At 43.9% G+C, this 24535-nt stretch overlaps 1 protein-coding gene across 2 annotated transcripts in view; it reads left to right on the top strand.

Moving 5' to 3' along the window:
* Positions 1-24535, top strand: part of PVALB (parvalbumin) — a 219154-nt gene that overhangs the window by 184499 nt on the left and 10120 nt on the right. For both annotated transcript variants that reach the window (XM_075321764.1, XM_075321763.1), the window contains exons 2-4: positions 3793-3866; positions 8135-8267; positions 23103-23212. In XM_075321764.1, the coding sequence (XP_075177879.1) occupies positions 3806-3866; positions 8135-8267; positions 23103-23212 (304 nt within the window). In that variant the 5' untranslated portion in view covers positions 3793-3805. The remainder of the gene's footprint in view (positions 1-3792; positions 3867-8134; positions 8268-23102; positions 23213-24535) is intronic.

Consider the following 24535-nt stretch of genomic DNA (forward strand, 5'->3'; position numbering starts at 1 on the left):
TCCACTAGTCAGAGAAATGTCACTAAGGCTGTAATGAGTTTTTTATACTCTGTCCTTCATCTCTTTTTTCACTTCTTTCTTATCCAGAAGAAGAAGCAATCAAAAGTACCATCAATGCCAACCTCGGGAAACCAATGAACACTTTGACTAGAGGGATTTTTTGTTAAAGGGCACAGGGCCACGAGTCATGGAAACCCCATTGCTTTGAGATGTTGATGCCAAAAGTATACCTTGGTATTCTCAATGTGGCATAGTGCCCGGGGTTTGAGAGTTGCATCCATCAAGTGGTCTTAAAGTGACCTAAGTGCTCTCCTGTTACATCAAGGCTAGAAAAACATTTTATCATATCTCTTTTGCATCTTTATCAATATAATGTTAAGGCATGCAATCCGTACTTGGAATTTATTCTCAAAGCTAAGGATCTGACCTGAGCAAGCCGCATCTACTAAAAAAGCTGTCCAAATGCATGCACAAATGGACAGAAAAACACTGCAGTCAACTTTTTGATCCGGATCCTCAACCAGTCCAATTACTGATCTCATATTGAACAGTAGAAATAGAAAACAATGGGATCAGTCACATATGTTGACACACCCTTATAGGGAATATTCACTTGTATGATATTGATGACCCAGAGGCGGACATATTGTTTGTCTAGCCACACAGGGGTCCAAGATGAAAGGGGGCCTATTTCTACCTCCAAGGTAGGTGGTATTGTGCATTTTGGTGAGCTAATGGACTGCAAAGGGCTCATATATTCATCTTCAACAGGGGCCCTTTACTGTCTGTGTCCACCACTGTAGATGACCTATAATTAAAATAGATCATCAGTTTCCGATTGGAGGGGGTCTGACACATGGTACTGCCACCGATCAGTTGTTACCATCTCCAGCAGGGGACGGATGTTGACAGTGTATGGAGTGAAGCTTATTTGTAGAACACAGACAGTGGCCACTAAGCAGTGTGATGGAGCAAACCTTCAACTCTTAGGCCGGTTTCACACATCCGGCTTTTCGCCGGTTTGCCGGATCCGGCGCTCTCCCGTACAGACAATACAGTACAGTGACAGCGCTGTAACTTCCGGGTCACATGCGCCGGTCACATGACAGCATGTGACCGGCACTTGTTGCGCTGTCACTGTACTGTAGTCACTGTATGGGAGAGCGCCGGATCCGGCAAACCGGCAAAAAGCCGGATGTGTGAAACCGGCCTTACACTCCCCACATCGGGCCACTGTCGGGATGGGTAACAGCTATTCAGGTGACGAACCCCCTCCAATATAATATTGATGAACCATGCTCAGATTAGGTAATTAGTATCAATGTATCAGACAGCTCTTTTAACTACCACCAGGGCCAGGAAACCATTGATCTAAGGCAATGGTCCCCAACCTTTCTGACATTGAGAGCCACATTCAGCTCTGAGAGAGAGTTGCAAGCTACATCCAGCCCCTGCCCCCCTGACACCCAGAGCTCCCATTACCAATATATTGAAGTTTTTAAACAAAAGTCACACCGAGGTAGTATACCAAGACCCAGGGGTTCCTACCTTATTCCCATTCAAATCTGCTCTTTTGTGTGGTCCTGCTCACAAAAGTCACCAACTGGAGACCTGTCCTTCATAGCTGTGCTTATACACCAAGCTGGCAGATGCTAGCCACACATTACAGGCTCACGAGCCACATGTGACTCTCGAGCCACAGGTTGGGGACCCCTGACCTAAGGAATAGTATAGATGTTCTGCTCTTTATTGTCTAAATTGATTTCTAGGTTTCTAGGGAACGGTTGGCCATAATAATCTGTAATATAATGAACCCAACAATAATTCTTTGGGTCCAGATTATCTCCTTGATTATGTTCCTCAAACAAATATTAATTGGCCCTGCTTGGCTTGGTGAGCAAATATCATTTCCAACCTTAAAAAATCATCATTAAAGTTTACACTTGCCACTTTTTATAAATGATTCTCCACCATGGGGCCATTTTGTACTCTCCACTTCCAACTATTTTTTGAAATGTTGAGATTTGTAAAACAGGTCACCCACTCACACCTGATTGTCATCCTATTGATTGAAAACACCAGACCTTTGCCACTCACAGACGTGATATTGGATTATCTTGATAATTTAAGTAATGACAAAGCTTAATATTTTTTACTCATTTGTTTGATTTGTTGTTTTTATCTACTTTTAGGACTTGTGTGAAAATCTGATGAGGTTTTATGTCAAATTTATGCAGAAAAATTGAAAATTCCGAATGGTTCACAAACTTTTAAAGGGGTGGTCCACTACTTGGACAACCCCTTCTCATTTCCCTTGTTCGCCCCCGTAAAAATAGATAAGCCTATACTCACCTCCGCTGCGGCCACGGTTCCAGTGATGTCTGACGCCACTTTCCTGGGGCCCATGTTACATTGTTCTGACATGCGAGCCCCTCAATCATTCAGCGCTGGCTTCCTTCACCCCACCTTCGGATGTTTGAGGAGGAAGTCAGCGCAGCGCTAACATCCTGCTCAAACATCCGAAGGCAGGGACACAGATGCTGGGTGCTGATTGTTCATGGGGCTCGTGTGCCATAACAATGTCACGTGTGACCTGGGATGCGGCTTCAGACATTACTGGAACCACGGCCGCACCGGAGGTGAGTATAGGCTTATTGTTACCTGAACGAAGAAGGGTAATGAGTAGGGATTCTCCAAGCAGTGGACAACCCCTTTAAGTATCACTTTAGACATTATACACAGTGAAGAGTTGCTATCCATGCAAGAAGGAAAGCATAGTAACTGCTAGCCGCTATAATTTAGGGCACATAGTCTATCATCAAGGGTACGGGCCCTGGGTGCCCAAGGGTGTTGATGCCACCATCCTGGTACTGTAATCAAAAAAGTAATGAATGCCAAGGTCAGGCCATTCTGCCTCTGCCATATATAAATGCATATGTCTTTATTGGCATGGCCCGTTGCATTCAGGGGTGCCCCATACTACATAGTTTCTGCCTGTGGCTGCGGGGCATTCATCCCACCTGGCACCAGGCTCTGAACTGCATTGCAGGTACTGCTATAATAAACCATATGCCGTCCTTTATAATTATGACCTATAACGATACGCTTGTGCAGGGTAAGATGGGCATGATTGACAGAGGGGTTAAGGGTGTTAACTATTTAAAAGTTAATTCTAATTGCTATTTGTCTATTATTAAACCCCTGCAACCTACATGAGTTCATTTCTAAGGGGCTCACGTCATTTTTGCTGCAGGCATGCAGTGTTTTCGGAGGAATATCAGCATACTGGGGAATGGCTTTGCCACTGGCGGATTATATGCAGTATGATAAAGCACAGTCATGCCAGTAAAGCCTTTACTGCAAAATTAAGCAGCAAGTAAGACTAATCAATGAAGAAAAAAAAATCTCTGCTGTGCTTTGATGTAACTGCAGGAAGAAAATGATTTATGCTAAGAGCATGCAAAGCTTATCAGTGAAACTATAGGAGACTGAAATAGCATTAACCCTCTCCGTAATAGGACTATAGAGTGGGGGAACCTGCCCTACTGTTGTATCAAGAACCTCAGTGGTTATATGCAGAGGATAATGTGACATTGGTAAATTCTCAGGTGACTGGCATATTGCCCCGTGGCTTTCAGCCAGCATTTTCACCCTCTGCTAGCCACCCCCCTTAATATACTGTCACCGGAGTTTGCGTGCCTGCAAGCAGCCGCAGTCAGGTCGGCTGCCCCTTGGAAGTGATGAGTCCAGCAGAACATACCCTGCCTCTCAGTCTGTCCCATTCTCTTTCAGATCCAGAGCCGCAATGCCTATGACTGATGTACTCGCTGCTGCTGACATCTCAAAGGCTGTGGGGGCCTTTGCAGGTAGGAGACGTTATACTTTGTGTCTATGCTTGGGAAAAATTAAAACTTATTTTGCCTAAAAAAAAAAAAAAAAAAAAGAAATCTCGAAAATCTGCAAATTTTACCGAAGCCTTTAATGCCCTACTTTAAAATGACAATCGGAAAGTAGGAAAAGTCTTGACAGCCCTGACCAAACTGGCACTACATTTTATACATTTTATTTATTTTACTCATATATATATATATATATACACACACATATATATATATATATATATATGATTTTAGCTCACAATCTATATTCTCTATCAGTATGTCTTTGGAGTGTTGGAGGAAACCGAAGAACCCGGTGGAGACCCACGCAAACGAGGGGAGAGCATATAAACTCCTTGCAGATGTTGTCCTCATTGGTTTATATGACTTTTTATATTACTTTTAGATTTAATTAAGAAAAAAAAAAAAAGATAAACTCACTTTTCGAAGAGGAGTGACCTTGTTCAACCCATGCAAAGCTTTATTGCCCAGGCTGCATCTTCCTCTCCCCGTTCCCCTCCCTTCCCCGGTCTTTCCTCCTTATCTGCTCTTTCCTGCTGACTTGAGCATCCGAGCCCCCATCCTCCCGTCTCTCCTCTTATTCTTTTGCGACGATCTCTCCATCTGTCCTTCACAACTGGTTATGTCTGTATAAATCTGCAAAAAAGTGAGTCGTTTAGAGCGTGTTCACTCTAAAGGAACATCTGATTAACATCTTTATATCACGGATAAAAAATTGCAGCCTGAGGGACTCCGAGCTGGATTGTTCCCTGAAAGCAATTAAACATGAAATGATGCTAGCGTCATATCCAGCCTGGATTATGATATGTTGTAAATTGTGTCATATATATATATAAAAAAAAATCCTTCTTCCTCGTGTAATCTAGAGCATGACATTTAAAGAGATACTTTATTAAGTACATCTGGTAATAACTCCCATAGAGAGATTAATGGAATTACTGTAGTATGACACAAAATAATACATAGAAAATTCACACTGCATTGCTTAGGGTTAAAGCAACTGAGATTAAAGAAACAAGCCCTATTATTTGTCCTGTTAGAGTATAATCATCTACACTCCCCTTCTTCTAGCAGAGATGCATTGGCGTGTATTGGAACCAATGGACTCCCATTGACTCTTCTTCCAATAGTTGTGATTCCTATGCCCCGAAGAAGATCCCAGTGATCTCCATATCGCAGATGTGACATCTTGAAATCTTTTTAAATTTAGTAACTCCATTTTTTCTAGTTAGAGTATAATCATCTACACTCCCCTTCTTCTAGCAGAGATGCATTGGCGTGTATTGGAACCAATAGACTCCCATTGACTCTTCTTCCCATAGTTCTGATTCCTTTGCCCTGAAGATCACAGTGATTTTCGTATCGTAAATGTGCAATCCTGAAACCTTTTTAAATCTAGTAACTCCATTTTTTCTAATTAGAGAATCATTTATACTCCCCTTCTTCTAGAATAGATGCATTGGCATGTATTGGAACCAATGGACTCCCAGGGACTTTTTTTTCCCATAGTTGGGATTCCTTCGCCCAGTGATCTCCATATCGTAGATGTGCAATCCTGAACCCTCTTTAAATTCAGTAACTTTTTTTCCAGTTACAGTATAATCATCTATGCTCCCCACCTTCTAGCAGAGATGCACTGCCATGTATTGGACTCCCATTGACTCTTATTCCAAAGTTGTGATTTCTTTGCCCAGAAGAATATCCAGTGATCTCCGTATTGTAAATGTGCAATCTTGAAACCTTTCTAAATTAAGTAACTCTTTCTCTTCCAGTATAATCATGTATACTCCCTTCTTCTAGCAGAGATGCATTGGCATGTATCAAAACCAATGGACTCCTATTGACTCTTCTTCCCATAGTTGTGATTCCTTTGCCCAGTGATCTCCATATCATAGACATGCAATTTTGAAACCTCTTTACATTCAGTAACTCTATTTTTTCCCAGTTAGAGAATAATCATCTATGCTCCTCTTCTTCTAGCAGAGATGCATTGCCATATATTGGAACCAATGGACTCCCATTGACTCTTCTTCCCATAGTTGTGATTCCTTTGCCCAGAAGAAGATCCCAGTGATCTCTCTATTGTAGATGTGTAATCCTGAAACCTCTTTAAATATAGTAACTTCATTTTTTCCAGTTAGATTATAATCATCTACACTCCCCATCTTCTAGCAGAGATGGATTGGCATGTATTGGAACCAATGGACTCCCATAGACTCGTCTTCCCAAAGTTGTGATTCCTTTGCCATGAAGAAGATCCCAAAGATCTCTGAATTGTAGATGTGCAATCTTGAAACCTCTTTAAATTCAGTAACTCTTTTTTTTCTACTTAGAGTATAATCATCTATGCTACCCCATCCTCTAGCAGAACTGCATTGCCATGTGTCAGAACCAATGGCCTCCCATTGACTCTTCTTCCCATAGTTGTGATTCCTTTGCTCAATGATCTCCGTATTGTAGATGTGCAATCTCGAAACATCTTTAAATTCATTAACCGCTTTTTAATTTCCATCAGTCAGGACCAAAGCTCTTACTATCAGATATATGATGATTAAGCCAAAAGACTGCCAAAAAATAATTAGCTAATCTCATTATGTGTATGAGCAAATTTATTATTGAAGGGCACTAGATGGATAATTAAAGGCTTTTTATATAGACTTTGTAGATTCTGTTAAAAATAAACCTTGACGCAATGCAGGATCCGTTGAGTAATGGACTCCGGGGTCAAACAAAAACAGCCACTGACTTATGCACATACAAAGGCTGTATATCCATTGCCTTTGTACATATATATTGTTACATTTATGGAATATGTGCTAACATATCTTACATAAACTAGCTTCATATTATACTAGAAAGGGTACTTAACCTTTTAAAGACCAACCACCCTCTTTTGACAATGGGCCATTGAGTTCCACGTCTTTTGACGTCATCAAATTAAAGCTCCGGCAATCTTGCAGGAGCAGGTCGGATCCACGGCTGTCAGAGGAGGAGACAAATGTGGTTTATACCTCTGTCTTTTTTTTTTCAGGCTATATAGTATTCTATAAGTGCTCAGGAATGAAAGGATGCCTTAACAAATCTTCTATTAGACCCAGCAATCACATGACTGCAGGTTGTCTCCCGAGCACAGCAGAGCGGATAACCGATATTAGCTCGGCAGTTAGTGAGTCATGATAGGTGGCTGCTTTCACCTGGTACTGAGGATATTATGGATGTCCCCCCAAGTATTTTATGACCTCTTGGGGGTCACATTATGTAGCATTTTCTATACATTTTTGCAATCTTATGAAAGCTGTGATAATATGGATATTACATATCATTTGTTTAAAGGTCCAATATGCAGAACCATGAACAGTTCTAGGTACATATTGTCAATCCTTTCCTAACTGTCCCTGTATCTAGTAGCATACATAAAGAGATATTTAAAAAAAAAGTATTTCTAAAGATCCTTTATGAGATGCTAATGAGCGCAGAGACTAGTTACAAGGGCGTTATTTCCCCTGACTAGCCGCCCTCTTAGCATGTTAGCACACCCACAGGGTGCGTACTAACATGCTATTCAATGTCTAGCGTCATCGGCAAGTACACGCACGCGTATCTGTCTGTTGTCACCGCTTCAGATTGCCAGGTTTAGGGTCAGTGCGCATGATCAGAAGTCCCATCAATTCCGGTCATGTGCACTATGAAGCCGGGTGTACGTGTCCCGGCTTCAGAGAGGTCTAGTGCGCATGACTGGAAGTGCCAGGACTTCTGATCATATGCACTGTCCGATCGTTGGAGGTGGTGATAACGGACAGGTAAGCGCGTACATGCTGATGACGCTGGGCATTGAATAGCATGTTAGCATGCCCACAGGGACGTGCAGCTATGCTAAGAGGGTGGACTAGTCGATAGAAATAACGCCCTTGGGACTAGTCCCTGCGATCATTAGCATCTCATAAAGGATCTTTAGAAATACTTTTTCTAAAGATCTCTTTATCTTTGTTACTAGATGCAGGGACAGTTAGGCAGGGATTAGCAATATGCACCCAGAACTGCTCGTGGTTCTGTGTGCATATTGGACATGACAGGTTCCCTTTAATGACCTTCACAAAAAAAACCTCAGTGATTCTCCAGAATTAAAGAGAAAAACTTTGGACATATCAGGGCATTGCTAATTTTGTAATTGCTAAATCTATTAAATAAATATCTGATAGTATTTAAAGATAGTCATTTCTTATATTTCCATCCAGCTGCTGACTCGTTTAACTACAAGAAATTTTTCGAGTTGGTTGGCTTGAAGTGCAAGAGTAAAGATATCATGAAGAAAGTATTTGAAATCCTGGATCAAGATGCCAGTGGATTCATAGAGGAGGAGGAGCTGTGGTGAGTAAATGGACATGTATCTACCAGATACAGAAAAACTACATTTTTCCACTTTTGGAAACCTTAAATTTTATATAGGCAATAGGCACAAATGTGCAATTCCTTCACAAAGGCAAATGGAAAACAAAATGTGCTTGTATGTCTAGGTACAGTATGTGTGTAGACCAACTGGAAATGCTGGGTTACTTTAATTGGTTCATTCAATTAAAATATATGGAACATTATAAAAACACAGAGCATTTGGCGCTAACAGTTGGTGATATATATAGGCAAAGAGAATCCAGTAGAATGTCTAATCAATAGAAGCCATTGAATTGGAGCCACTGAACCACTGAATTCACTTGTTTCTTCGTCTTTATGATGCAATTGAAATTGTGACACTGTGAGAGCGAAGATGGTGCCGCTCAACACCAGGCCACCAAAACTCATAATGTTTGTATGGTCTTCCACTATTGGAGGTAGGCCACTGTAAGGCAGCAATTGTAATATAAGAATAGAGGATAAAAGTATCTAAATACAGCAGTGTGTTTCAACCCCATAACTTTCAAAAAGAGTGATCTTTCGACTAAACTATCCAAATAAATTACAGTTTAAAAAAATAGTATATACTGGCTCTACTCATTATAACACTGCTAGATGAACCTGACGATATTGACAGTGTACCATGGCCTGCCAACTCTCATCCAATGGCAAATATTGGCTAAGAGAAGCATAGTAGTGGTGTACTAATCTCTCCACGTGCACACTAGTTGGTGGTTGTCTGAGTGCTTTAGGTTTTAGACATTGTTTAGATACCAGAGATAGATACTATTGTAGAGTGTCACGGGGCTTTAGTCATGTGCGTGGAAGTGACTCTGGACTCCTCGGCACGCTACATGAAAGAGCAGGTCCTGGCTGGTTATGTGGACTTGTGTAGTGTGGGCCTTTTGCCCATGCAGACTGCATGTTGCTGCTGATGTCGGTTGGCCAGGACTAAGTGACGACTCATACCCACAAGGAGACCACTAGCTCAGTTCAAACATCAGTGGTTCATTTTCATAAACAACGTTGCATATCAGAAGGCGGTCACATATTTTACAGCACATTTCAATTGTACATGGCGTATTAAGACACATTCTCAGTTCCTGCTGGGGTGTTTTCAATCCTATTGGTCCTGTGAGTCCCAGCACAAACGAACCTAATGCTACAGTCCAATTCGTGACTGTTACCTTCCCTTCCAGCAGCATCATGTCCAGGGACTTTGTGGAGGAGATCAGGGTTTCTATCGCTATGGCCATAGTAGAGCCTTGCGCTCCCAGACGATTACATATCTGTGTAGAAGAGGGGGTAAGGAGTCTCCACTAGTCCAAGAGTAGAGTCTTGTGCTTTCGAATGCTTGGGGAAACGACGCCCAGAAAAGTTAATTGTGCTAACGTCTCAGTCTATTCCAACCCTTTACCTTTTAGGCTTGGAACTTAGTCTTGGTCTCCAGACTCTTCTATCTCAGTGTCACTCCATATGGATGTCGGTATCTACCCTCCGCGTTCTCTAGCGGTCTGTGTCTTCGGTCTGTACTCAAGGATCACACCATCTCGACTCCAGCCTCTTCAGTCTCTTCCACTGTATGCGACCTTTATGACCTATAGACTATCCATTCGTATCTATCGCACACTAGATCTTCACTAACTCATTAACAAGAAACGATCACTATCCCTTTCAACTAACCCCTCCAATTGTGGGTTAATTCCACAACTCAACTATCTCTTATCTTACAGTCTGTCAACTATATATAATACTTACTATACATTATGCATTACTATAGATACAGGTTCCCTTTTCCTAATACGCATACATTGTATTACAATTCACATAGCATAATATGTGCAAACGACGTAAGACACAATTCACATTACACTGCATGACAATACAATAACGCAATTGGTTTATTCAAGGGAAGGAAAGCAACAGCAGCCAGTCCACTTCCTTACATTCCTCCCTTCTTTAATAATGATTGTTTCTGACCATTCAACGACCTAGAAGACACCAATGCAACGTTTTACAAAAAAATAAGAACAGTCTCTCTTTAGGAGGGAAGGTGGTGTTCTCTTCCCTTTTGGGTCAGCACAACCTCAGTCCAACTGGGTTAGGACACCGGAAAAAAAAGTTCAAGTTCTTTAAAACAAGGAGCCATTGGTCCAACACAACAGTAGCCCCACCAGTACATGGGCACAGTCTATTTGCCTTCAAACGAGTTGGGACATCGGATCATCAATTACCCCTCTCTCCAACAATAGTCCTCTGGCAAGGACATAGTCCATAAGATGGAATGTCCAGGGTTGGATGGGGCAAAGTCTATGTTAGGGCTGGAGCAAAGTCGATAATAGGGCACAGTACATGGCTGGTTGGGCAAAGTCTAAAGCAATGGGCTTAGGACCCTCTCACAGCTCAAAGTTCCTCAATTTAGCAAGAGAATGTGCAACATGCACAATTAAACAAGGAAGGTGGGGGGGGGCAAATTCGTCCGTCTGGGGCCAACAATGAGTATCGGGTTTGAGTCATTCAGGGATTTAGCAACTGTCCTGGTAACAGACACAATCAAGACCTACAGGCATCCAACTTCACTTCTTCACTCCTCTCTTCCAGTAAATGGGTCCAATGCACCTTTATAAACCGGTTCTGGGCACAGCTCCCATTGGTTCTCTGACTCCTCTGCAATGAGGGAGATGGTTCCTTTTCTTGCAATGGCTCCAAACACATGACTTCTGGAGTTCCAGGCATCTGGACAATAGGAGATGCCCTGGCTATGACTTGGATCCCAACCAGTACACATATCATTCGGAGCTTGCTCTGGTGTTCCTTCCTCGGTGCCTGAGCAATACTATTTAACCGATCTTCTCCCACCGCCTTCCCTCATTATCTCCCATGTCACCAGCTAATTATTTCAACTGCTAGATTTTTTTGCCTCACGCCAGCTGCAAACCACCCTTGGGAACTGTCCACCTTCAAAGAATGTCACCTGCTTACCCCTCTTGAAAGGCCTTCTTTATTGCACAAGGTGTCCATTCTCCACTATCCTCTGCTCCACAAACACCTGAGGATGAGTTCCAAACTTGTAAATGTGACCAAACCCTTGCAGCAGGTAAAAATCAAAGAATTGTCCTACTACAGGCCAGCTTTAAGTAACACTCCTCAAACGGAACAGCCTGCTTCTCCAGCACTTGCATATTAGTCCCTCTCTTCTCGGTCTGAGACAGACTCAGGCCCTCTTTGTCACTAACGAGCGACCAGATCTTGGCTCTGTAGTTCTCTTCCCATGGCAAGGCTAAGAGTAAAGTGGCCTTCCTTCTCCCGGTTCCAGTGTAGGACTAAGAACTCCACAACAGGTGGCTGAAGTAGGCGACGGCTTCCTCCATGGGTCCGACCAGTTCCATATCCTCCTCACCCCCTTCAGCTCCCTGATAGAGAAGGTTGTGTCTGCCCACGCTCACAGGTGCTTTCCACGCCACAATCTCAAGACTCTGCTGTCTCTCTGACTTTTCCACACAAAATGGCCAGTTTCACAGCTCTGCCTCAAATATGGTGGGGTTTCTTCCGGCTGACCATCACATTTTTCCCTTGCGTTTGCCCATTCCTAGCTGTCAATCTGCAACGGGCAGACCTTCTCCTTCCACTTCGTCCAAAGAGGAAGGATGCTCATCAACATAGACTGGCATTTCCAGGCACTCCCTCCAATTGGCATAAATTCCTAAACACTCGACCCTTGCGCTTCTACAGTGCCTATAAAGGGTGATATTCTCTTTTGGAGCTGTGCCATGGTCCACCATCTTAGAACATATGCTCAGTGCCATTTTTAACCACACAACATTTGCCATCTTCAATGTTCCACATACCTTCTCCACAAAACTGGGGTATCTGACTACAAGATTTCATCCTGCTGACTACGCAAAGTGTAGAGTGTCGTGGGGTGAAGTCATGAATGAGGGATTGACTCTGGATGCCCCGAAACGCTACACGAATGAGCTGGTCCTGGCTGGGTGTACAGACTTGTTTAGTGTGGGCCATTCGCTCGTGCAGGCCTCATGTTGCTGCCGATGTCGGCTGGCCAGGACCAAATGATGACTCGTTTCCACACAGAGAACACTAGTTCAGTTCAAACAATGACAATTTACTCGACGGTTCATTTACATGAACAACTTCACACCACCTAGACGGCAAATATATTCCAGCATCTTTCATTTGTACAAGACATATTAAAACACATTTTCTGTTCCCACTGGGTTGGTTCCAATATTACTGGTCCAGTGAGTCCCAGCACAACCCAGCGTAGTTCTATAGTCCAATTCGCAATGGTCACTTTCCTTTCCAGTGGCTGGCTCCACGTCCAGTCTCCTTGTATAGGGAAGGTGTGGGGTTCTATCACTATAGCCAGAGTAGGGCCTTGCATTCCCAGATGCTTCCGTATCCACGTCTTGTCTCCTTGTAGAGGTAGGGGGTAGTCACTAGTACCAGAGTAGAGTCTTGTGCTATCGGACACTTGGGTATACTCCGCCTGGAAAAGTTAATTGCGCTAACATCTCAGTCCATTCTGACTCATTACCTTTTAGGCTTGGGGCCTAGTCGCTAAAGGCTCATTCTGCGGACCCTTCTATCTGATTGCCACTCCGTATGGAGGCCGGTCTCTAGCCTCAGCAATCTCTAGCATTCTGTGTCTTTGGTCAGTATTTAAGTATCACGCTATCTCCACCTACAGGCTCCATTCTTCTCTTTTACTACCACAAGTGACCCACTATATGTGACCTTCACAACCTGCAGACTCTCCGTCTGTCTGGATCTATCCTACACTAAATATTCACTAACAGGAAACCATCATTTTCAACTAACCTCTCCCATTGTGGGGTAATCAGACAATGGAAATGAAGAAAGGGTTAATCTCCTGCACCATCACACAGTCCAGACGATGTAGATGAAATATGATTTATTGGTCAACGCGTTTCAAAGCCCTCAATGGTTTCTTCATCAGTACAATCATATACAGGTCATATATATATATATATATATATATATATATATATATATTACATTTCACAATATGTACAAAAGACGCAAGACACCATCCACATTACACAACACGACAATACAATACCGTGATTGCTGTCTTAAAGAGAAGGAATGCTTTTTGCAGCGTTTTTATCTGTTAGGTTATTAATGGTCACCTTAGGAAGGTTTTGCTACTGCATGCACTTAGGCAAATCATGAAGATCTGCTGCTGGCAGCTCCTCTCATCCCAGCTGTGTTTGATGTGAGAGATGTCCTTATGCTCTAGGTCATGGTAGCATGTTAAGCCATTAAAGGGATTGTCCAGGCTTGGGGCACAAGTCTTCAGTCAATCTATATGACTGCAGACTTGTGAATCCTCACAGAGCGTTCACTGTCAGAATCTTCAAGTAGCAGAACCGGAAATGGGCGGATGGGCAAGCTTGTGACCACAATGATGGGATTTGCATATATCCGGTCACATGCTGACTAGACGTGACCAGCCTCACTCAAAATTGGTGAGTTGAGCAAGACCAGACACGTCTAGTTGGAATGTGGCAGGAAGTATACAAATCACATATTTGTGTTCACATAACCTCCCATTCCTCAGAATTCTGACAAACACATACTGTGGGTAGAGTTGAGTGAGTACCTAACTATTTGTACTCGCTATACTCATAATAAGTACTGTCTACCACTCGCGTATTCGTTCCGAATAGCATGTGCAATGCAAGTCAATTGGGAATACTCACAATGTAGTGAGTAACCAAAATTCCTCACTATTTCCTACTCGCATGAATGATACGGCATTCAGGTTACTTGTTACTTTGCGAGTATTCCCCATTGACTTGCATTGGACACACTATTCGGAATGAATATGCGAGTATTAGACAGTACTCGTTATGAGTAAAGGGGGCTTTACACGCTACGACATCGCTAATGCGAACTCGTTGGGGTCACGGAATTGGTGACGCACATCCGGCCGCATTAGCGATGCCGTTGCCTGTGACACCGATGAGCGATTTTGCATCGTTGCAAAAACGTGCAAAATCGCTCATCGGTGACATGGGGGTCCATTCTCGATTATCGTTACTGCAGCGGTAACGATGTAGTTCGTCGCTCCTGCGGCAGCACACATCGCTATGTGTGACGCCGCAGGAACGAGGAATCTCTCCTTACCTGCCTCCCGGCCGCTATGCGGAAGGAAGGAGGTGGGCGGGATGTTACGTCCCGCTCAGCTCCGCCCATCCGCTGCTATTGGGGGGCCGCTCAGTGACGTCGCTGTGACGCCGCACGGACCGCCCCCTTAGAAAGGAGGCGGTTCGCCGGTCACAGCGACGTCGCCGGGCAGGTAAGTATGTGTGACGGGTCTGGGCGATGTTGTGCAGCACGGGCAGCGATTTGCCCGTGTCGCGCAACAGATGGGGGCGGGTACCCACACTAGCGATATCGGGACCGATATCGCAGTGTGTAAAGTAGCCTTAAAGCGAGTACGAATAGTTAGATACTTGCTCAACTCTACCTGTGGGGATTCATAAAGACTGCAGTCACATAAAGTGACTGCAGACTTCCACCCCAAGCCTGGACAACCCCTTTATTGCTGCTCTCAGTAGCACAAGCAACATGTGGCCTTTCATTATCGTGTTGAGAAAGCTTGGAAAAGCATGTGGGCAATGCATGAAAAGGCCCTTACAAGACAATGTCACACCAGTCCTACTCCTATGATTATGGTATTGGGTGGCATAATGTGAGCATCTTGTGTGGCATAAATGTGGCTGCAGCGCCTCCAGACTTGTCTTCATTGAGCACATCTAGAATGTCATTGGTTCTTGATTACACAGGAGCTGCCAGCAGTTGGTCTTGACAATTTGTTCAAGTGCATTCAGAGGCAGAACCTTTCTTCCATGACCATTAATAATCTAAGGCGGGCTTTGCACGTTGCGACATCACAAGCCGATGCTGCGATGTCGCACGCGATAGTCCCCGCCCCCGTCGCAGGTACAATATCTTGTGAAAGCTGGCGTAGCGAAAATTATCGCTACGCCAGCTTCACATGCACTCACCTGCCCTGCGACCGTCGCTGTGGCCGGCGACCCGCCTCCTTATTAAGGGGGCGGGTCGTGTGGCGTCACTGCGACGTCACACGGCAGGCGGCCAATAGGAGCGGAGGGGCGGAGATGAGCAGGATGTAAACATCCTGCCCACCTCCTTCCTTCCGCATAATCTACGGAAGCCGCGGTGACGCCGGTAGGAGATGTTCCTCGCTCCTGCGACTTCACACACAGCGATGTGTGCTGCCGCAGGAGCGAGGAACAACATCAGATCCTCGCGTCAGCGTAATTATGGATTACGCCGACGCTGCAGCGATGATACGATTACGACGCTTTTGCGCTCGTTAATCGTATCATCTAGGCTTTACACACTACGATGTCGCATGCGATGCCGGATGTGCATCACTTTCAATTTGACCCCACCGACATCGCACCTGCGATGTCGTAGTGTGCAAAGCCCGCCTAAGTCATGGTAGCTAAGGCTATAAGTGCCGGGGATTCTCTACGTGCCTCTTATTCCATACTTATTAAATCAAAATGTTTTCGAAAATGCTGTTTCCATATATTCATTATTAGCATCCTGTGATTTCCATAACTCCACAAGTTTTCAATCTTGGTGTTGCAATTCAATGTTGTTGAGTGTAGTAAAGTGCAGAGCTGTATATATTGTGTGCAGAATTATTAGACAAGTTGTATTTTAGAGGATTTTTTTTATTATTGATCAACAACTATGATCTCAATGAACCCAAAAGACTCAAATATCAAAGCTTAATATTTTTGGAAGTTGGAGTGGGGTTTTTTTAGATTTGGCTATCTTAGGAGGATATCTGTTTCTGCAGGTAACTATGACTGTGCAGAATTATTAGGTAACTTAATAAAAACCAAATATATTCCCATCTCACTTGTTTATTTTCACCAGGTAAACCAATATAACTGCACAAAATTTACAAATAAACATTTCTGACATGCAAAAACAAAACCCCCAAAAATTAGTGACCAATATAGCCACCTTTCTTTCTGATGACACTCAACAGCCTACCATCCATAGATTCTGTCAGCTGCTTGATCTGTTTACGATCAACATTTTCAACATTGCGTGCAGCAGCCACCACAGCCTCCCAGACACTGTTCCGAGAGGTGTACTGTTTTCCCTCCCTGTAGATCTCACATTTTATGAGGGACCACGGGTTCTTTATGGGGTTCAGATCAAGTGAACAAGGTGGCTATGTCATTATTTTTTCATCTTTTAGACCTTTACTGGCCAGCCACACTGTGGAGTAGTTGGATGCATGTGATGGAGCATTGTCCTGCATGAAAATCATGCTTTTCTTGAACAATACCGACTTCCATCCATCTGGCCCATCAAGAGTCACTCTCATTTCATCAGTATTAGGGATAAAGTCTGGCTCAACTACTATATACTAGGTGCTCTAGGGTAAATGAATATATAGAAAATAGCAAAACCCAAGCACTCAAAGGACAAGGAGAGGAATAATTTTTATGCAAGTGTTTTATTGACAAACTGCAAAAATGTGAACCCTGACAGTAGAAACACCAACGTTTTGGTTGTGACACCTTTATCAAGGTAGTTGCCTGCAAAGGTTAAAGACACATAGTGAATATGTAAATATTCACTATGTGTCTTTAAAAATTATTCCTCTCCTTGTCCTTTGAATGTTTGGGTTTTGCTATTTTCTATACTCTCACTTCATCAGTCCATAAAACCTTTGAAAAATCAGTCTTAAGATATTTCTTGGCCCACTCTTGACGTTTTACCTTGTTTTTCAGCCTTCCTTACCTTGGCCATGTCTCTGAGTATGGCACACCTTGTGCTTTTTGATACTCCAGTAACGTTGCAGCTCTGAAATATGGCCAAACTGGTGGCAAATGGCATCTTGGCAGCTTCACGCTTGATTTTCCTCAATTCATAGGCAATTATTTTGCGCCTTTTTTGCCCAACACGCTTCTTGTGACCCTGTTGGCTATTTGCCATGAAACGCTTGATTGTTCGGTGATCACGCTTCAAAAGTTTGGCAATTTCAAGACTGCTGCATCCTTCTGCAAGATATCTCACAATTTTGGACTTTTCAGAGCCCGTCAAAACTCTCTTCTGACCCATTTTGCCAAAGGAAAGGAAATTGCCTAATAATGAAGCACACCTTATATAGGGTGTTGATGTCATTACACCACACCCCTCCTCATTACAGAGATGCCCATCACCTGATTTACTTAATTGGTAGTTGGCTCTGAAGCCTATACAGTTTGGAGTAGGACAACCTGTATAAAAATTATCATGTGATCAAAATACTCATTTGCCTAATAATTCTGCACACAGTGTATATAGTGCATACTATGGACTCTGCAACATAAATTATATACATAGGCACAGTTTTACACTTTATAATATATACACAGCTCTATGTTAAATAGTATACTATAGTATATTGCATAAAACTATTTATACAGCATGTAGAGTGTGGGCTATATTATGGTATATAGTGAGGAGCTGTGTACATTGGATGTAATTATACACTGCACAGCACCACTTCTCATGTCCTGTATGCTGGGTGTAATTCTCAGTATCTGTATTTTTCTGTATATATACACTGCACAGTACCATTTCTCATATCTATTATGCTGGGTGTAAGGGCGGCTTTGCACGTTGCGACATCGCAAGCCGATGCTGCGATGTCGCACGCGATAGTCCCCGCCCCCGTCGCAGGTACGATATCATGTGATAGCTGGCGTAGCGAACATTATCGCTATGCCAGCTTCACATGCACTCACCTGCCCTGCGACCGTCGCTCTGGCCGGCGACCCGCCTCCTTCCTAAGGGGGCGGGTCGTGCGGCGTCATAGCGACGTCACACGGCAGGCGGCCAATAGCGGCGGAGGGGCGGAGATGAGCAGGATGTAAACATCCCGCCCACCTCCTTCCTTCCGCATATCCTACGGAAGCCGCGGTGACGCCGGTAGGAGATGTTCCTCGCTCCTGCGACTTCACACACAGCGATGTGTGCTGCCGCAAGTGCGAGGAACAACATTGGACCGTTGCGTCAGCGTAATTATGGATTACGCCGACGCTGCACCGATGATATGATTACGACGATTTTGCGCACGTTAATCGTATCATCTAGGCTTTACACACTACGATGTCGCATGCGATGCCGGATGTGCGTCACTTTCAATTTGACCTCACCGACATCGCACCTGCGATGTCGTAGTGTGCAAAGTCCGCCTAATTCTCAGTATGTGCTCTTACTCTATTATTTTAGACATCTTAGGCCTCTTTCACACATCCAGTTTTCGCCGTCAGGCACAATCCGGCGAATTGCGGACAAAATTGATCCGGCATCTGTTGTTGCCGGATCAGTTTTTTTCCTGCATAGACTCTTAGTAGTGCCGGATTGTGCCACATGGCGTTGCTTTTCATCCGGCGTGTGCCTGATCCAGAGAAATTTGCTGGTTTGGCTGTCGGAAAGCACAAACACTGGGACATTTTTTGTCTCCAGCAAAGAACCACACCGCTTCCGGCGTAGTGTGGCGTGTTGGATACTAAAAGCCTATGGCTATGTGGCAAAAAACGCATTCCAGTGACGGATCCAGTCTTTTAATCTGAGCATGCTCAGATGAGATGTAAATTCATTTCTGGTCTCTCTCTCTCTCTCTGTCAATGTCGGTCTCTCTCTCTCTCTGTCGATGTCGGTCGATCTCTCTCTCTCTCGGTCTCTCCCTCTCACCCCCTCTCATACTCACCAATCACCGGCACGGCGCTGCACAGCTGTCACACTGCTCTGGCGGGTTCCCCAGCTTTTGAAAATGCCGGCCGCTCATTATTCCATCTCGTATTCACTGCTTCCCCTGCCCACCGACGCCTATGATTGGTTGCAGTCAGACACGCCCCCACGCTGAGTGACAACTGTCTCACTGCAACCAATCATAGCCACCCATGAGTGGGTCTATAGCTTGCAGTAAAATAAATAAATAAAAAAATGGAGTGCGGTCCCCCCCAATTTTGATACCAGCCAAGGTAAAGCCACACGACTGAGGGCTGGTATTCTCAGGATGGGGAGCCCCACATTATGGGGAGCCCCCCCAGCCTAAAATTATCAGTCAGCAGCTGCCCGGATATGCCGCATCCATTAGATGCGACAGTCCCGGGACTCTACCCGGCTCATCCCGATTGCCCTGATGCGGTGGCAATAAGAAGTTAATGGTAGCCCATAGCTGCCACTAAGTCCTAGCTTAGTGATGGCAGGTGTCTATGAGACACCCCCATCACTAAACTGTAGAGAAAGTAAATAAACACATACACCAAAAAATCCTTTATTTGAAATAAAAGACAAAAAAACACCCTCTTTCACCACTTTATTAATCCCCAAATACCTCTCCAGGTCCGACATAATACACACGAGGTCCCACGACGCTTTGTGCTGCTCTGCTACATCGGAAGGTGACAGGAGCGGCCGTAGAACACCGCCGCTCTCTGTGAGCTCCATGGAGTAACTGAAGTCAGTCGTGCTGTCAACGGTGACGTCACTCAGGTTACCCGTGGCCACTGCTACAATGGATCAGTTTCTTTAACGGATCTGTCCCATCAGTTTTGCCACAATCTGTCACGCACCCATCGCATCAGGAACAAACCGGATGTGTGAAAGAGACCTTATGGGGCTTTGTTTTATAAGTCGTTTTATCAAGGACCGTGGCTTTATTAATTGGCGCTACAAATGGCCATAAAACATTTGGATTGTCGGTGGATTTTGGTTCAATTCTCCAGGAAAACTTGAATAGTAGGTTGGCAACCCTTCTGCTGGTATCTGTTCACCCTATAGGAACACCTATTCGAACAGTGAATAGGATCAGAAGGCTATTTTACATAAATGTTCATCTTGGACTGTTAAAGTCATCTTTCAGCTTAAAAAAAAAATACATAGTTAAGAATCTAGATAAAGAAGGGAAAAAGCCACATTCACCATGGGAATCTGCTCCCCGCATCACCACTGCAGCTCTGACAATCTCCATAGGACTGGAAGCAATGAATACCAACCTGCACTCTCCTGACCCTGCAGCCAATCTGTGGCGATAGCGGTCAAGTGACTGGTGGTCATAATGTCATGTCTAGTGATCTGGGTTGGAGATTGTCAAAGCGACAGTAGGGACTGATTTTCTCAAGGCAAGTATGGCATTTCTTCTTTTTTTTATCCTTTCTTTTATCACTTCTTTTAAGAAGCCGTAAAAAAGTAAACTGTTTACACTGTTAATAACATCAGGAGGAACCAAGATGAACCAAAGAAGTACTGACAAATCACCACATTTTTTCCACTTTTTTAAAAACACCCAACCTTTCTTTTTCACAAATATGTCAAAGCATCTCAAATGTCCAGCTTTTTTATGCAATACAAAAATCATGTGAATGTTTCATATGTCCATATGATATCTAGAATTCAACAGCTTTAGTGATCAAGGGACCATAAACTTTCAGGGTGTAATCATAGGAACGCTCATTTCTCGATAATCAAGACTGCTAATTACACAACAAATGAGCACTTGTTCGTTGGGTGAAATGGGCTTTTGGCTGGCTTACAAATCATTGTTCTCGGCAGCACAGGACAAGAAGAATGACAGCCTATGGAACTAGAACCATCTATTAATGATCATTCTGTGCCCCTTGTAAAGGTGGTCAGCCTGTTTAAATGGGATATTAAATGACCACTTCTATGTAGCCGATTGGTAGTTATTTATGACTGCAGGTCCACTAGTGTAAATGAGCATTAAGCCACTCTTGTTAATATTATATACTCCGTCGCATGCTCCCACTTTGCAAATATCTATTTCTCACTTTGCACAAAATAATCCATTAGCTCTTAATATCTCCAAATATACTCCAAAAACTATTGTTATAAATAAAAATATTGAAGTTTGATTGTTGGGAAATGGAGCACAATCACATGGGAGATATGTTTGACTGAGGTTGTCAGCTTCAGTGATGCGAACCCGGAAATATGCTGGAACATGTTAGATGTTGAGAGAGTTAATCGGCCATGTTAGGCCGGGGCCATATGGGGACTAATGCGATCCTCGCATGACACTCGGCTCACGCTGGCAGCACAGCGGGAGCCAAGTGTCATGCAAGTGACACTGCGACTGAGGTCCGATCATGCGATCGGACCTCAGCTGCGGGGGGCGGGCCGGCACTGAGGAGGGGCAGACCGGCGCTGAAGAGGGGCGGTCCAGCGCTGAGGAGGGGCAGACCGGCACTGAGGAGGAGTGGGCCAGCACTGAGGAGGGGCGGGCTGGCACGGAGGAGTAGAGCGAGGGATTTATCTCCCTCTCTCCTCTGTAGTCGGCTATTGCCATTCTTGCTCTGCACTCGTGGTACACCGGTATACTGCGAGTGCAATGCTATCTTTCTCTCGCCCCATAGACTTGAATGGGTGCGAGAGAAAGAGTCTCGCATTACAGTCGCAGCATGCTGTGATTGTTTTCTCGGTCCGATTGGGGCCGAGAAAATAATCACTCATGGGTGCTGACACAGGCTAATATTGGTCCGAGTGGAATGCGATGTTTTATCGCATTCCACTCGGGCCGATTTTCATGCCGTGTGGCTTAGGCCTTAAGGGCTGGATTTGTGAACAGATGAGGAGTTGGGTAGAATGGCTGGTCATATATCTCCACCCTAGGAGGTGGTCCAGGAAGCAAAATTAATTCTCTGGATTGACTCAGAGTCGGTGTAGGGAGGTGAGCGGACCTCCAGAGCTGTGTTCATACTAAGAAACTGAACCTTTTTCTGAGCAGGGGAACCTCACATTGTATGGACTGTTAAGAGCTGCCCTTTTTCTTTATACCGGACAGGCTATGTTAAGGGCCCATTACACGCTACGATATATAAAACGATATGCCGTCGGGGTCACGTCGTTAGTGACGCACATCCGGCATCGTTTGACATATCGTAGCGTGTGACAGCTACGAGCGACTGTGAACGAGCAAAAATACTCACCTTATCGTTGCTCGTTGACACGTCACTCATTTTCAGAAAATCGATCGTCCTTCTGCGCGCAGGTTGTTCATCATTCCCGTGGCAGCACAAATCGCTCCATGTGACACCCCGGGAACGATGAACACAGCTTACTTGCGTCCCGCCGGCAATGCAGAAGGAAGGAGGTAGGCGGGATGTTATGTCCCGCTCATCTCCGCCCCTCCACTTCTATTGGCCGGCCGCTGTGTGACGTCGCTGTGATGCCGAATGTCCCTCCCCCTTCAGGAAGAGGATGTTCGCCGTCCACAGTGAGGACGTTCGGGAGGTAAGTACGTGTGACGGGGGTTACCGACTTTGTGCGACACAGGCAACAAATTGCCCGTATCGCACAAACGATGGGGGGCGGGTGTGATCGCACATGCGAATGCACGATAAATTATCCAGTGTAAAGCGGCCTTTAGTTTGTTTTGCTTACGCCCTGGTTTATGAAGTATTAATTAACCAGTGAGAGCTTTAAACAAAATACATTAGCGTGTCCACCTCGTTAAGCAGCCAAGTGAGCCAAACGCTTACTATATATATATATATATATATATATATATATATATATATATATATATATATATATAAAAACACTGTATTTATACATGTACATATGCTGCATAGTGCCTAAAAACTGTAGCACTGGGGTAATAATGATAATAGCATTATAATAAAATGTTCATATGTGTATGATGTGGCAAACATAAAATTACAAAATATACAATTATGTCTAATGACTTTCCTCATTCTCCAGTCTTATATTGAAAGGCTTCTCCACTGAAGGCAGAATTCTCTCTGCCAAGGAAACTAAGGAACTTCTGAATGCCGGTGACAAAGATGGAGATGGTAAAATCGGCGTGGATGGTAAGTGTGTGCTAAAATAAGAAAGTGTCCACGGGGTAGATGATGTATTTGTGCATTTTCTTAGTACCACAACTTCTCCCTCATACCAGTCCAGGATTGTAATGCTCAATGTAGGACCACAACAACTTATTAAGGAGACATCTGTATAATCGGCATGTACACTGCCTTTAAGATGGCCATATTTCCATAGGTCTCCTAAAGAATGTCAAAGAAAGCTACCAGATCCTTACCAGAAGTCTAAAAAAATGAATTGTAGACTTAGCATTTTTGCCTGTCTAATTATATGGGGCTCCATTATTGGGATTTTTATCTTGTATTGTTATCTACCAATCTCCCACCAATACTCTCCTGATGCTCCTTAGGTCTTGTGTTTTCTGTTCTGTCTAGATCAGGCGTATAACCACTGCAGCCAATCACTGGCAGCAACGTAATTGGCTGCATCATCGCATGTCAGTATGACCAGTACAGAATGAATAGAGACTAGGTCCTAACATCTTGTTCCAATGATTGGCTGCAGTGGTCACAGGCCTCTCCAGCAGGAAGAGGAATCATAGAGCAGGGGGCCAAGGCAGCCATAAGAAGGAGTGGTAGGGGCTTAAATTAAAAGAATTAAGCAGAAAAATGTGTGAGACCCTGGCTCAGCAGCCATGTTGGTAGTCCATGGCCACTGTACCAGAGTCCTGTGAATATACTCCTACCTGCTGGCATCTCTGGTGGCTATTCGGATTAGTAGGCTGAATGTGACGTCATCATTGTAGTGCTACATACTGATGACATTGTGCATGGCCTATTAAAGAGGAAATATTGGCAGATACAAGGATGTTTGCCATAGACTACCGACATATCTGTTGGAAAATGTTTCATACACTGTGTGCAGACTTATTAGGCAAGTTGTATTTTAGCAGATTTTTTTTATTATTGATCAACAACTATGTTCTCAATCAACCCAAAAGACTCATAAATATCAAAGCTTAATATTTTTGGCAGTTGGAGTGGGGGGTTTTAGATTTGGCTATCTTAGGAGGATATCTGTTTGTGCAGGTAACTATTACTGTGCAGAATTATTAGGCAACTTAACAAAAACCAAATATATTCCCATCTCACTTGTTTATTTTCACCAGGTAAACCAATATAACTGCACAAAATTTAGAAATAAACATTTCTGACATGCAAAAACAAAACCCCAAAAAAATAGTGACTAATATAGCCACCTTTCTTTATGGTGACACTCAATAGCCTACCATCCATAGGTTCTGTCATTGCTTGATCTGTTTACGATCAACATTGCGTGCAGCAGCCACCACAGGCTCCAGACACTGTTCC

Source organism: Anomaloglossus baeobatrachus, chromosome 8 (assembly GCF_048569485.1).
Source record: "Anomaloglossus baeobatrachus isolate aAnoBae1 chromosome 8, aAnoBae1.hap1, whole genome shotgun sequence".
Classification (NCBI taxonomy): Eukaryota; Metazoa; Chordata; class Amphibia; order Anura; family Aromobatidae; genus Anomaloglossus; species Anomaloglossus baeobatrachus.